The sequence below is a fragment of the Mercurialis annua genome, linkage group LG3, assembly GCF_937616625.2.
Source record: "Mercurialis annua linkage group LG3, ddMerAnnu1.2, whole genome shotgun sequence".
Classification (NCBI taxonomy): domain Eukaryota; kingdom Viridiplantae; phylum Streptophyta; class Magnoliopsida; order Malpighiales; family Euphorbiaceae; genus Mercurialis; species Mercurialis annua.
This window is the reverse complement of record NC_065572.1, coordinates 51,116,842-51,129,883: the sequence shown is the minus strand read 5'-3', so window position 1 is coordinate 51,129,883 and position 13,042 is coordinate 51,116,842. Positions and strand designations below refer to the sequence as shown.

At 36.9% G+C, this 13,042-nt stretch overlaps 2 protein-coding genes across 2 annotated transcripts; both read right to left on the bottom strand.

The window, feature by feature from the left end:
* Positions 1-6,340: 6,340 nt before the first annotated feature.
* On the bottom strand, positions 6,341-8,677 carry LOC126671862 (uncharacterized). The gene is made up of 6 exons (XM_050365679.2): positions 8,207-8,677; positions 8,044-8,134; positions 7,834-7,970; positions 7,518-7,761; positions 7,351-7,455; positions 6,341-7,284 (listed from the first exon to the last, which is right to left on the bottom strand). The coding sequence occupies exons 1-6, from the start codon at positions 8,635-8,637 to the stop codon at positions 6,409-6,411; spliced, it is 1,884 nt and encodes a 627-aa protein (XP_050221636.1). The 5' UTR covers positions 8,638-8,677; the 3' UTR covers positions 6,341-6,408.
* Positions 8,678-9,029: 352 nt separating this feature from the next.
* Positions 9,030-12,510, bottom strand: LOC126671863 (uncharacterized). The gene is made up of 7 exons (XM_050365680.2): positions 11,885-12,510; positions 11,681-11,820; positions 10,884-11,127; positions 10,673-10,777; positions 10,358-10,540; positions 10,055-10,259; positions 9,030-9,755 (listed from the first exon to the last, which is right to left on the bottom strand). The coding sequence occupies exons 1-7, from the start codon at positions 12,389-12,391 to the stop codon at positions 9,271-9,273; spliced, it is 1,869 nt and encodes a 622-aa protein (XP_050221637.1). The 5' UTR covers positions 12,392-12,510; the 3' UTR covers positions 9,030-9,270.
* Positions 12,511-13,042: the final 532 nt, after the last annotated feature.

Below are 13,042 nucleotides of genomic sequence, written 5' to 3'. Positions count from 1 at the left end.
TAGGCTACGTGTTTTATATGTGATCCACGGCCCCAGATGCCGGTCAGATGTTGTGAGACACTAACTGATGTATATAATACCGCGAGGCCAGTTCGTACAGGGTACGGTAACTAGAGCCCGCGAGGTTTTAAACAGTTAGTGTAAATATTTGCTTATATGTTATATATAAATGTATTGCTTCCGTTATTTAATATTAATTGTTTATTATTAATTATTAGTGATTTGAGGCTTGCAAAGGGGCCCGGAGCTACCACTCCCGTTCTCTAGCGCCGGTTGCGGCTCAATAATTTGGGTCGTGACACGCCGACAGATGGGGACTTTTCTGGGCTTTTTGCCCTAAGAACTTGACGTAGTTTCGTTGATTCGAAAACGTTTTAAAACGATAACTTGTGTTTGAAGAAAGTGAAAAGATTTTATAACCTAAACCTAAAAACTTTTAAAAGGAGATTTTAAAAGTAAAGTTAAATATTTATAACGGACTTTAAAAGAGTTAAAGTCGACGTTTAAATTGTTTTAACGAGTTAGCAATCGGTTTTGCTAAATACTTAGTATATGACCGAGAATTGTTTTGACAATTAGGTCTATACTATAAATGGTTTTCTTTAGGTATTGTGATATCTAAAATAACTTCTAGAGAGAAGTTAGAACATTTTTTCAAAATGAGAATTAATACTATGGTTTTTAATGAAAAGAGACCATAAGTGCTATGTGTTTAAATGATTATATGTTTGACCTAGATCTGGTTTTATGTACCTAGAAATTTTATAGGAAACATATATTGATGTATTTTATCCTGTTTGCTTTGTGTGTTTAGTCCGACCAGCTAGCGAGCAGTCTGACCTCAACCACAGGATTAAGTTCCAGACCTAGCGGTTTTTGTGAGTTCATTTGTTTACTTTTGAGTATTAGTATTCAATTGTATTAAAATCCATAAATCGCACTAAGTATGAAACTTAGCCAAGGAAGATCCACTGAAACGAGCTATCTATTTGGCAACAATAGGACTGTGTGATCACCGGTGTTAATGAACTAGATGAGAGGTAAATATTATAAGTATACATATTGAGATTAGGTTTTAAGCCAGATGCTTGCTAAACGGCTTAAACCTAATGAGTAGTCCTAAGGTGGCAGTGATTTAAGTTCTGGCCCAGCAACCCTATACAGAGTCAAGATGGTTGCGATACATATGCATACAGCTCATCCTGTATTAAACAAGAGTTGTGCATATGCATTATATATGATAGCATTATAACGTAACAGGACTAGGGTTTCATTTGGAACGAGGACTGGTAATATTTTATATACCGATATTTTGCCTATACGCAATTTTGGTATTTAATTGTAAACTTTCACTAAGAAATATTTATATTTCTGCTGTTGTTTATCATTTTCAGGTACCTAGTTACCGGGTCTGGTCGAGCTTCCACCCTTTTCCATCAGGGAAGCTTATTCTGTTGTTATGTAAATAACACTTTAAACTCTTAGATGCTGCAATAGTGTATATAGGTTTGATATGCCTGTGGCCACGTCATGGTTCCTCTGTCTATATACTCTGATAGGAACCTGACTTTGTCTAACTCTAATAAGTGGCTACTTTATAGGCATATGGTGTTATATGGTGTCCCCTACGGGTGGGCCAAGCATCGTGTCTTTGGTCTACAAAGACACTATGTGTAGTTTAGCTGGCCTTACGTTTGTGTGCCTGTTGTGTATGTTTTTAATATGTTTGATATAACGCTTTGAAAAGGAAAGTGTTCGATATATTTCATTAAACATATTTTTCGGATGCGTGGTTTGTAACAGGGCTGCCTGCGAGGCAAGGCATGTGAGCTAAGTCCCTGTATCACCGCACCGGTTTTCAGAAATGCGCGTGGGTCAGAATAACTAGGGTTATTCATCCAGCATTTCTGAAAACGCGATTTCGCTTATATGAATATTTTCAGAATGTGTTTTCCACGTTAAACGGAAAAACAATTATTTTAAAGGTGTTTTCTGAAAAAACGGGTCGTACACGAGGTACGATCTAGATTTATATTTGCAAAAAATTTATTGAGATTTTAGGCTTGCTACGGGTTTCGGAACAACCATTCCCATTCCCTAGCGCCGGTTTCGGCTCGAGTTTTGAGGGGAAATTGGTTCGTGACAACATTCATGAGTTTCGTGCCCATGTTCATCGTGGAATTTTCAAAACTTCCTTGTGTTCCTGATTTCAGCTTTCATTTTCGGTGTCCATATCACAATTTTTTATGTTCTCTTTTATCAACATAAGGAAGTTTGTCCTATTGGCATTGAGCGGCATGTAATTGTTCTCATCGTCCTGAGGGTTGATCCTAGTCTCATATCTCCTTTGGGGGGCGAAGCGTCTGCTCTCTTCAGGTCTCTTACGTTTGTCATCGGTTCTTGATTTGAGCCTTTCTCTTTATTTCTCCTTTCAGTCCTTTCCCTTTGCTTCTTTTCCTCTGATAGCTCTTCGCCCCTCATCCAACTCAAAATATTTCTGGGCGATCCTCATTAGGTTAGTAAAAGTAGTTGGTTGTTAACCAGCAATTTGTCTACCAATTTCCCGAATCGAGTTCCTTTCCTTAATGCTTCGGTTTCTATATCGACTTTTATATTATCAATTTTCATAACTTGTTTATTGAACCTCTTGATGTAGCTCCTCAGTGTTTCTTCTTCCTCTTGGATGCATGATCTCAGGATGCTGGTAGTCCTCTTAACTGGGATATTGGTTAGGTGCCTTTTGAGGAACTCGGTCGACAAAGAGGCGAAGCTCTTGATCGACCTCGGTTTGAGTTTGTTCTACCATCTTTGGGCGGTCCTTGTCAGGGTGGTGGGAAGATACAACACAGGATTGCGTCCGAGACGCTAAGTAGGCCCATCGTTGCAGTAAATCTGGATGTATGATCTCGCTGATCTCCTTCTCCATTGAAATTTGGAAGAATGGGTAGTTTCATGTTGTAAGGAATTGTTTCCTCCATGATTTCGGCTGATAGGGGCAAACCTTTCAGCCTCAGGTCATCTATGTCCAGTTCTTCCGCTTTTAGCTTTTTCAGGGCTTTGGCTATTTTTTTCCTCTAGATCCTCTTCTGCTACATATGTGGTCTTGCTTTTCTGGGGAGATTCAGACGATTCGCCTTCGTCTTCTTGGTTCGTGTTAGGTTGTGCTTTTCCTGTCTCTCTTTCTTGCCTCTTTCTTTTTGCGGGGACATCTTCCTTCTTTTTTTCTCTTCATTCCTCCCTTTTGGAGTTGGATCTGCTTCGGACGTCGTCTTGGTTTTTGCTGTGTTTAGTAGTGTTCCCCTGGTTCTCTTCCTCTGATTTTTCATTCATGTGTTCTCAGTTTTTTGGGGTTTCTCGTTCATCATTTTTGTCCCTTCATCTGTTCCTCTAGTGGGTCCTTGGTGGCTTGGATTCCTCATGTTTTCTTCTCTCTGTCTCCGTCGTGCAGGGGGCATGCTGAAGTTTTCTCTTAATATTTTCATTGTTTCATCATGGTTGTCGTTTGATCGCTTGGCTTTGTGGGCCATCTTGTCCAGATTTTCTTGGAAAGCTTCTAGCATCTTTTTCAGGATTTCATGGTATACTTATGGAGCTACCATGTCGGGTGTTTGTTCATGGTTTGCTCCAAGATCAGGGAATGCGATGGGGTTTCTTCTTCTAACCGGGTTGGTCTGATACTGGGGAGTGCAAAAAGAAGTTCCTCCGGTGTTGCTCCCCTAGCAGCATCGTGTCCATCGTTTCCGGTGAGAAAAGATCCCTTTGCCGTATCGAGCTATGGTTTTCGGTGATGTTTATCCCCTCAGGAGTTTGTTGATGGTGCTTTGGGTACATCGGTTGCTTATTCTTGAGGTTTGATCCATCACAAGTCATTCCTTCAATGAGAATTTCGTTTTTGAGTTCAAAAAAAGCGACTTCTAGCCTAAAGTTTTTGAGCTTTTTCCCACAGACGGCGCTAATTGATGGAGTTTGCCTTCTGATCCGGTGATTAAACCTACAAAACAGGGTAGAAGCTAACCGGACGGTGTTGGTCCGATTAACTCAGTAATGCTAAAGTCAGTATCGGCTTAAGTAGCATTTTGTGTATATTGTAGTTGTGTGATTAGGCATACCTAAAGCTCTTTGTATATTAGTTGAATGTATACTTTGTGGACTTTGGATTGGAAAGGGATTCCTATTTAGTAGGGTTTGAACATTAAATAGGAAATAGGTTTCTTATTAAAGTAGAAGTCTTATTCAGGAATACCTTCTTGAATAAGCTTATCTTCCTAAATTGGAGTTTGTGTCCGAATAGGAGAGATATTTCGTAGATCTGATTCATGGGCGAATCCCTCAGGCGACGTGCTTTATCTGAATTTTCAAGGAGAATCCCTTATCTCTATGATTCGGATTACTCCTTCGGTCGAGGCGAATCTCAAGAATTTGGCTACCTGTTTTATCTGACTCTTAGCCCTTTGGTTGAGAGCTCGATATCGTCTTGGAGGATGAATCTCATGCGACCCGGCTCCACTATACATATGATAGGATTCAGATCCATCAATGAGGTAAAAACGAATTTTTATATTATTATATGTTAAAAATATAATTTTAAATTATAAAATTTGAAGAGTTTTATTTATTATAAATTTTAAAATTTCAAAATTTTGATACATTATTGATTTTATAGATAACGAAACAAAATATATCTTCAAAATTTAATTCGAAATTAAATTAATTAATTTTCAATTAATATAATTATAAAAAATAATTTACAGCTAGAAATTTGAAGAGTTATTATATAAATAATATTATGCGATGTTTTTTTAAGTTTATTCACTAAATTTAACTATAATATATTAAAACTTATAAGAAATTTAATATATATAAAAAGTTAAATATTTAATTTAACGCATTTTATATATAAAAAGTTAATTTATAGATTTAAAATTAAATTATACATTTTATTTAGTTATTCAATTTTATCTGCACAACACATGGACATCGACCTAATTAAGGTCAAGTAGTTAACAAGTTGAAGTTTGAATTAAATCAAAAATAATCTGGCAGTCTTTATAGTATCTAAATTTAAGCGGTATTGCTCTTTTTAGTATATAAAAAGAAGATTACTTTTCATATGTAAACAATTTGTGTGATTAAAGTATGAAGCACGATTAATTTTTGGCTAATAAGATTTAGATTAACAAGAGAAAATTACACCATTTACCAAAAAAAATGAAAATAATTACAAAAATACATGTTGACTTGTATCATTTATAAAAATCCTAATTGATTTAAAAAATTTACAAAATGCCAAAAAAGTAAAAAATAATTACAAACATACGGTGTATATTATTGGTGTAATATCAATATACTAATAAACTAAAAGTATAGCAACATTATACACATCAGAATATACTAAATTTTATTAATATTAAATGAAACAATTACTAAAATTACAAATCATATACTAAAAATTAAACTAATAATGTACTAAAATTATACTAATAATATACCAATAGTATACACGTCAAAATATACTTAAGTTTTATTAATATTAAATAAAAATTACACCAACATTACACCACATCGTATACTAAAAATAAAACTAACAATATACTAAAATTATACCAACAATATACAAATTCTCTAGTTCATTACCAACTATAGTGAAAATACATATAAAAAAATGTAAATGTTATCAACTAGAGAATATATAAAAAAAATACTCCCTCCGTCTCAAATTGATAGGCATTACTTTTTTTGTCCCAAATTATAGGCAGTCATTTATTGCTTAAATGATAAAATGACATAGATATTCTCATTGATTACTATACTATATTAAAAATAGAGCAAACACCATTAATAGGCAAGTCAACACTATATTAAATAAGGGTAAGTGTGGTATGTTTTTATAAAATTACTCATTTTATATAGATTTACTAAATTTCTTAATACTTGTTTTTATCCTAAACTGCCTATCAATTTGGAACGAAAGAAGTAATCATTATCGATATACTGAAAGGATACTTAAATTATACCAATAACAATAAACCAAGTACTATTTTTAAATTCTTTGGTTCGTAGTTTTAATATAACGAAATTATATCGATATTATACCGACATTATTCAGATCGTATTTTTGTAAATAATTTTAAATCAGTCGATATTTTTGTAAATAAAAAAAGTATACGGGTATATTTGTAAATATTTTTAAAATTTTAGGTACTTTTATCATAATTCCAATAAACAAACATATTAAAATCTACAACAATGATGGCTGTAATTTCCTTGCAACTCCAATATCGTTTGGCCTTGATCACGTTAGGTGGTGTTTGTATGTTTTTTTTTTAGTAGGAAAAAAATTATGAGAATTTTAGAAGTATTTAGAATAAATATTAATTGTCTCCGATAGTAGAAGTTTGAATAGTTGATCTAGTTTTGTTTTGTAGGGTCCGTTGTAAGACCAAAGGCATAGGGGAAAAGAGGATCATAAAGAGCATCCCCAACATTGATAGGAAGCTGATCCACAGTCCTGAACCAAGTGCGCGACAGCTTCCCTGTAAACCCATAATCTCCGAAAAGCACATCAGCTACTCCTTGGCCTTCAGTTCCAGGCAGCCAGGCAGCAACAAGAGCATCCATTTGGGAAATATATGGCTCTATCACCAAAGGCCGACCTGAGACTATAACCACAACACACTTCACTCTCCCGCACACATTGGAAATGGCACTACCGCCTGCTTCACTAATCGTCAAGTTCAAACTGTCCCCAAATGTTTCCGCATAAGGATGTTCGCCCACAACAACAACCGCGTAGGTGAAGTTGTTAGCCTCCACAAAATCAGCATCAGGATTTTCGCTGTACATTATTTCTGTCGAGGGATCAACAGCCGTTGATATGGCATTTAAAATGGTGGTTCCGACGGTGTTGTTGTTGCCACTAAGTCCCTGCCAAGTGAGGGTCCAGCCACCGCATTGATAGCCCAAATTGTTTGCATGAGTTCCCGCGACAAGGATCCTGCCTGGTTTCTTGGAGAGGGGCAGCAACGGATTACTACTATTGTGTCCATTCTTGAGCAGAACAAGTGACTTCCTTACAGCTTCCCTGGCCAAATCTCTATGATCCTGGCTTCCTAGGTGATGTACAAAGGTGTTATCAGCCAGGGGATTCTCAAACAGACCCATACCAAATTTGACTCTGAGGATCCTTCTCACTGCGTCATCAATTCGACTCATTGGAATCACTTTTGCATTCACATAACCGTTGAGAATATCTATGAACTCCGTGTGATTATAGGGAACCATCACCTGAAAAGTACACACATTCAACGGCAAAACCTTGATAGAAAGAGGCTGAAACATACACACACTTACCATGTCAATTCCAGCTGAAATTCCCTTGAGAATGGAGTATGAGTAATTCGCATGAGTTGGTGAAGTAATCCTATCGATACCTTCCCAATCTGATATCACAAATCCCTGCATTTAGATGTAATTAGCTTTGTGAGAATAACTAGTTATAGTACAGGTAAGGTACTTACCCTGAAGTTAAGAGTTTCCTTGAGAAAACCAGTGAGAAGGTCGCGGTTAGCATGCATTTTCTGTCCGTTCCAGCTGGAGTAGGAAACCATGATTGTGGAAACGCCTTTGATAACAGACTGCAAATAGGCAGGCATGTGAATGCTCAGCAATCCATGGTAGTCAATCACTGTATCATTCTCATTCATGCCTCTAGTTGTTCCTCCATCTCCCACAAAGTGCTTTGCGCAGGCTGCCACTTTATCACTAACACAAAATACTAGTGTTTCAGTCCACACCCGCAAATCAACCATCGACTCACAATGTAAATCAACTTACTTTCCACCCACGAAAGGAACACCCTTGTCCGGAGAATCGCCCTGTAATCCACGTATAATCTCTGTCATCTCTTTAACTACGCTAGGATTCTCACTGTAGCTCTCGTAGCACCTTCCCCATCTTGGATCTCTGCAAACCTGTCACAAATCTACCATAGTTTGCTTATGCTGTACACCGAATTAAGTCGACCGGATTAGTAAGAATGATTACCGCAATGCATGGAGCAAACACATAATTAATTCCGGTTGCTCTAACTTCAAGAGCAGTCGCAGCACCAATCCTCTTCACTAATTCAGGGTCCCTACAATTTCCATGTTTTAACTTAGAATTCTTATTCATTAATGCAACAAATTTAAGTCATTTTTTCACAAACCTTGTTGCTCCGAGACCTACATTATGCGGAAATATTGTGGCCTTGTAGACATTATTGTGGCCATGAACAGCATCGATACCATAAATCATAGGAATACCAAGACGGCTTGAAAGAGAAGCATTTTGGAAACGGTTAACCATTTCGATCCAATCTTGTGGAGTAGCTTGGAGTTTCGGCACACTTCCTCCGCCACTTAGTATGCTACCAATCGAGTAATCTCTCATTATTTCAGGAGTGACAGCAGATCTGTCTAACTGCACCATTTGACCTATTTTCTCTGCTACTGTCATTCTCTGCATTACATCCTTGATACGCACATTCAATGGCTGCTTTGGATCTTTGTATTTGAAGTACCCTTGTGCATCTGATTCGAAACAGCATAGTAGTAGGAGAATTCCGATTACAGGAACAATGGAGACTCTATTGGCCATCCTGCAAAAAACCTGTAATAGAATTACTTAAGAATGATCAAATGGATGTCTGTATTTAAAAGGCCTTCTGTAAGGAAAGAGTGATAAGTAAGATGTAGTTGGGATGCAGTATAAATGATGTGTAGTTCATATTCTGGGTAAAATATTGGATAAGTTAGCAGACTGTTAGGTATGAGTAGAAATTAGAACACCAAATAGAACTAATCTTTTGGTAAATTGGATAATTAGATTCCAATTTCAAACCCATAATAAAATTGAGTTACACTAACCAAACACCAAATTGAACTAAATTCTGGGATTTCATAAATAATGTAGATTGCTGCTAGTTCAGCATATCAGCAAGAGAAGTTCATGGCAGAAAGAATATTGCAGACTAAACACATAGCTGCCGCTGATCCAGAAAAAAGAAACGGAATATATTGAACGTCGGGATTTTATAGAACTCTGTTACAAGAACTTAAATGCGAAAATTATCTGACAACGATTGCAAATTTTTACCTACACTCAAATGATTGTTCAGCATTGGCTCTCAAAGCCTCTAAAATTATACATCTCTCCTGCTGTTCTTTAATATTAAGAGTAAATCAAAATAAAATTTGGAGCATTCTAAATAACGCAGGCTTTTAGCAGCTTCTAGTTCTTGGTAGGCTTAGTTGTCAGACCAAACCCGAAAGCAAACAGAGGATCATAATGTGGATCACCAACATTCATCGGTAGCTGGTCTACTGTCTTGAACCAGGTGCGTGCGAGCTTGCCCGTAAATCCATAGTCACCAAACAAAAGATCAGCAACACCTTGGCCTTCAGTTCCTGGAAGCCAGGCAGCTACAAGAGCATCTATATTTGAAAGATGGGGCTCGATGACAACAGGCCGCCCAGATATGATTACAACAACACATTTTACATATGCGCACACGTTGGTTATAGTACTCAATCCAGGTTCAGCAATGGTCAGGTTAAGGCTATCGCCAAAAGTTTCTGCATACGGTGGCTCGCCAACTACAACAATGGCATGGGAGAATTTGTTAGACTTAACAAAGTTAGAATCAGGATTCTCGCTGTAGACCACTTGGGTTGTACGGTCAACTGTACTTTTCACTGCATCTAGAATTGTAGTACCTGTCGTTGAAGATCATTCCGTTAGAAATACAAAAAATTTATAGGATACTGAAGAAAAGTTACGGTTAACTGTCAGTTGCAACTACGACTTGCTGTATCACTGCTTAACTTAATGGCCTTTCACAATTATTTCCTGATTATCTATTCAATTTCAAGAAATGTATTCCATTCTTTTAAGCAGCAAATATTACAAACGTACAACAACAAAATGTGAACAATAGTGCAATAAATGAACAGTTCCTTGAGTTGTGAACTAAGCTGCAAGTCCTATCTGCCATAAAAGTAATGTTAGAATTTACCGGATGTAAGGTCATTGCCAGTGAGACCCTGCCATGTGATCGTCCAGCCGCCACATTGATTTCCCAAGTTATCAGCATGGGTTCCAGCAACTAGTATCTTCGATACTTTCTTGGGAAGGGGCAGCAATGGTTTATCAGCAGATTTGCCATTCTTTAGCAGCACAAGTGATTTTCTTACAGCTTCTCTGGCTAATTCTCTATGTTCCTGTTGAAGGCACAGAATGAGATTAGAAAAGAAAATGTAACATCTGAATAGGATAAGTGAATAATATCTATGCCTCTAAAAGCAAGAATTCAGCAAACCTGACTACCAAGTTGGCTGGCCAAGCTGAGATCAGCTAGTGGGTTCTCAAAAAGTCCCATGGTGAGTTTAACCCTTATAATTCTTCTTACGGCGTCGTCAATCCTGCTCATGGGGATAATGTTTTTCTTCACCTGATAGGTTAGATCATCAATGAACTCTGTGAAGTTATATGGAACCATAACCTGCAAAACAAATAAAAAAGTTAAATCAACTTTATTGAATGTCAGTCCGTTAGAGAATAACTTCGATTTGATTCATTTAATCTGCAAAATCATAGAGCACTGAACACTGAACAATTTTTAAACAATATTTACCATGTCAATTCCAGCACCGACTCCGGCTTCGACAGAAAATGAATAATTAGCATGTGGAGGAGTTGTAATCCTGTCAATCCCCTGCCAGTCTGATATTACAAATCCCTGATATATATATTGGCAGGAATGAATTAAATTATGTCTAGAATCTGAGCATTACATTATAGATAAACAGGAGAAAGGAACAGATAATCTTATAAGTTACTATTACCCTGAACTTCAACCTGTTCTTCAGAAATCCAGTGACAAGCTCATGATTAGCGTGCATCTTATTTCCATTCCAGCTCGAGTAGGAAACCATAACTGTTGCAACTCCTTTGCTGATGGCATTTAAGTACGCTGGCATGTGGATATTGAGCAGTCCATTCATGTTTATCTCAGTGTTGTTCTCGTTGATGCCTCTGGTCGTACCTCCATCACCTACATAGTGCTTGGCACAGGCTGCAACCTTGGTCCTAACAAAACCATTTTACCGATCAGGAAAACTGACCAAACTACAGGAAAGCGCTAATAAATTATGGGAAAAATAAAAATGCCAAATCATAATCAAAGTGAAGGTAGTCATAATGTTGATCTAAAGTAATTCTCCATGGAGTCATGAACAAGATCTGACAAATTGATTAATTTATCGCAATTAATGTCATGCGATGAGCAGATTTAGCACGTCGGAACGACTATTGTGTGCATCATTGCTTGATTCACTCTTAATAAACCCTTTTTTACAAAACTAATATAATAATTAATTCTCAAGTTAAGAAGAATCTCTACAAAACTAATTTAGACATAGGAAATTAGACTTAATTTGAGGACAAATTTTAGGAATCTTTATTGGGAGGACTTGATGGGCCATCATCTATGCCTTGCATGTGGTGAGGTTTAAGACCACACAAAAATGTCCACATAATAGACATAGACAGCTTCCAAATTGAATGCTTTGTTTTGGAAGTAGGAAAGCTATGTTTGAACACCCTTCTTAAATGTAATGGAAGTTCAAAATGATTCACTTACTTCCCAGTAGCCACAAAGGGAACACCCTTCTTAGAGGAGGGTCCTTGCAGACCAGGAATAATCTCAGTCATGGCTTGCACTATTCTATGATCTTCACTGTAACTTTCATAGCATCGGCCCCATCTTGGATCTCTGCAAATCTGTGAAGCAGAGAGGATATAAAAAAGAAGAGTGAAAATACAAATGAATGAGTTTGATACTTACTGCAATACAAGGAGCAAACACATAAGGGATTCCTGTAGCTCTAACTTCAAGCGCAGTTGCTTCCCCAATTCTGCGTACAAGCTGAGGATCCCTTGTGACCCCAAGGCCCACATTATGAGGAAAAATAGTGGCATTGTAAACATTGTTGTGACCATGAACTGCATCAATCCCATAAATCATGGGAATCCCGAGGCGAGTCGAGAGCGAACCCTTTTGAATAGTGTTGACGGCATTGACCCAAGTCTCAGGTGTAGCCCTGGGCGCCGGCACACTCCCTCCGCCACTGAGCACACTTCCAATGAAATATTTGGCCATCACATCAGGGGTTGCCACAGAACGCTCAATCTGTACCATTTGCCCAATCTTTTCTTCAACACTCATTCTTTTCATTAAATCTTTGATTCTAGCACCGAGGGCTTGTTTTGGGTCTTTGTATTTCAGATACTCTGCTCTTGTGGTTGTGGTGAAGCAGCATAATAATAGCACAAATACACACAATCTCACCATTGTTGTGATCACTACACACTAAACAAGCTCGAACCCAGAAGCTAAAACTTTTAGAGAGAGAGGGAGAGTTGAGAGTTGAGAGTTTGAGGGTGAAAATGTGCTAAAACTCTACTTTACCTTTATACACACAAAAACTTCATGACCCTTTTTTCCTCCTGGGGAGTGAGTAATGCCAGGAAAAGAGGTTAAAAGGGCCCACCTCTTTTTTCAAATTTTTGTGCTTTACTCAAACTTTTTTATACAATTTATTTTAACCTCACTCAAAAAAGCATACAGATCAATACAAAATTACTCTAAAATTAAAATTAATATGAGTCATAAGACATCTGAAAATAAAAAGGCAAACATTTAAAATGTAGCAGAAAACGTCGGAATTATATGGCTTTTAAATTAAATTTCCGATTAGTGGATGCTGTTAAAAGAAGCGGTGATCCATCAGTAAAAAAAAAAAATTATATTTGTCCTTCGTCTTTTATTTTCCTATTTATTTATTACTTTTTTTATTATTACTATATAATTTTTATTTTATTTTTTAGTGTTATACTATCGCAGCCTTTGATGGAGATTAGTTCAGAGTAAAATCTGAAATACGGCATGGTTTAGTTGAAGAAAAAATCAAAATATTAGCTCTTCTTTTTCTCTTTTCTCTCA

Coding starts and splice junctions, on each gene's coding strand:
- LOC126671863 (XM_050365680.2), bottom strand. CDS start 12,391: ATGGTGAGATTGTGTGTATTTGTGCTATTATTATGCTGCTTCACCACA. Junction 11,128..11,680: donor CCCTTTGTGGCTACTGGGAA/GTAAGTGAATCA, acceptor TGGTTTTGTTAG/GACCAAGGTTGCAGCCTGTG. Junction 10,778..10,883: donor AGAACAGGTTGAAGTTCAGG/GTAATAGTAACT, acceptor TATATATATCAG/GGATTTGTAATATCAGACTG.
- LOC126671862 (XM_050365679.2), bottom strand. CDS start 8,637: ATGGCCAATAGAGTCTCCATTGTTCCTGTAATCGGAATTCTCCTACTA. Junction 8,135..8,206: donor GTAGGTCTCGGAGCAACAAG/GTTTGTGAAAAA, acceptor TGGAAATTGTAG/GGACCCTGAATTAGTGAAGA. Junction 7,971..8,043: donor TGTTTGCTCCATGCATTGCG/GTAATCATTCTT, acceptor GATTTGTGACAG/GTTTGCAGAGATCCAAGATG.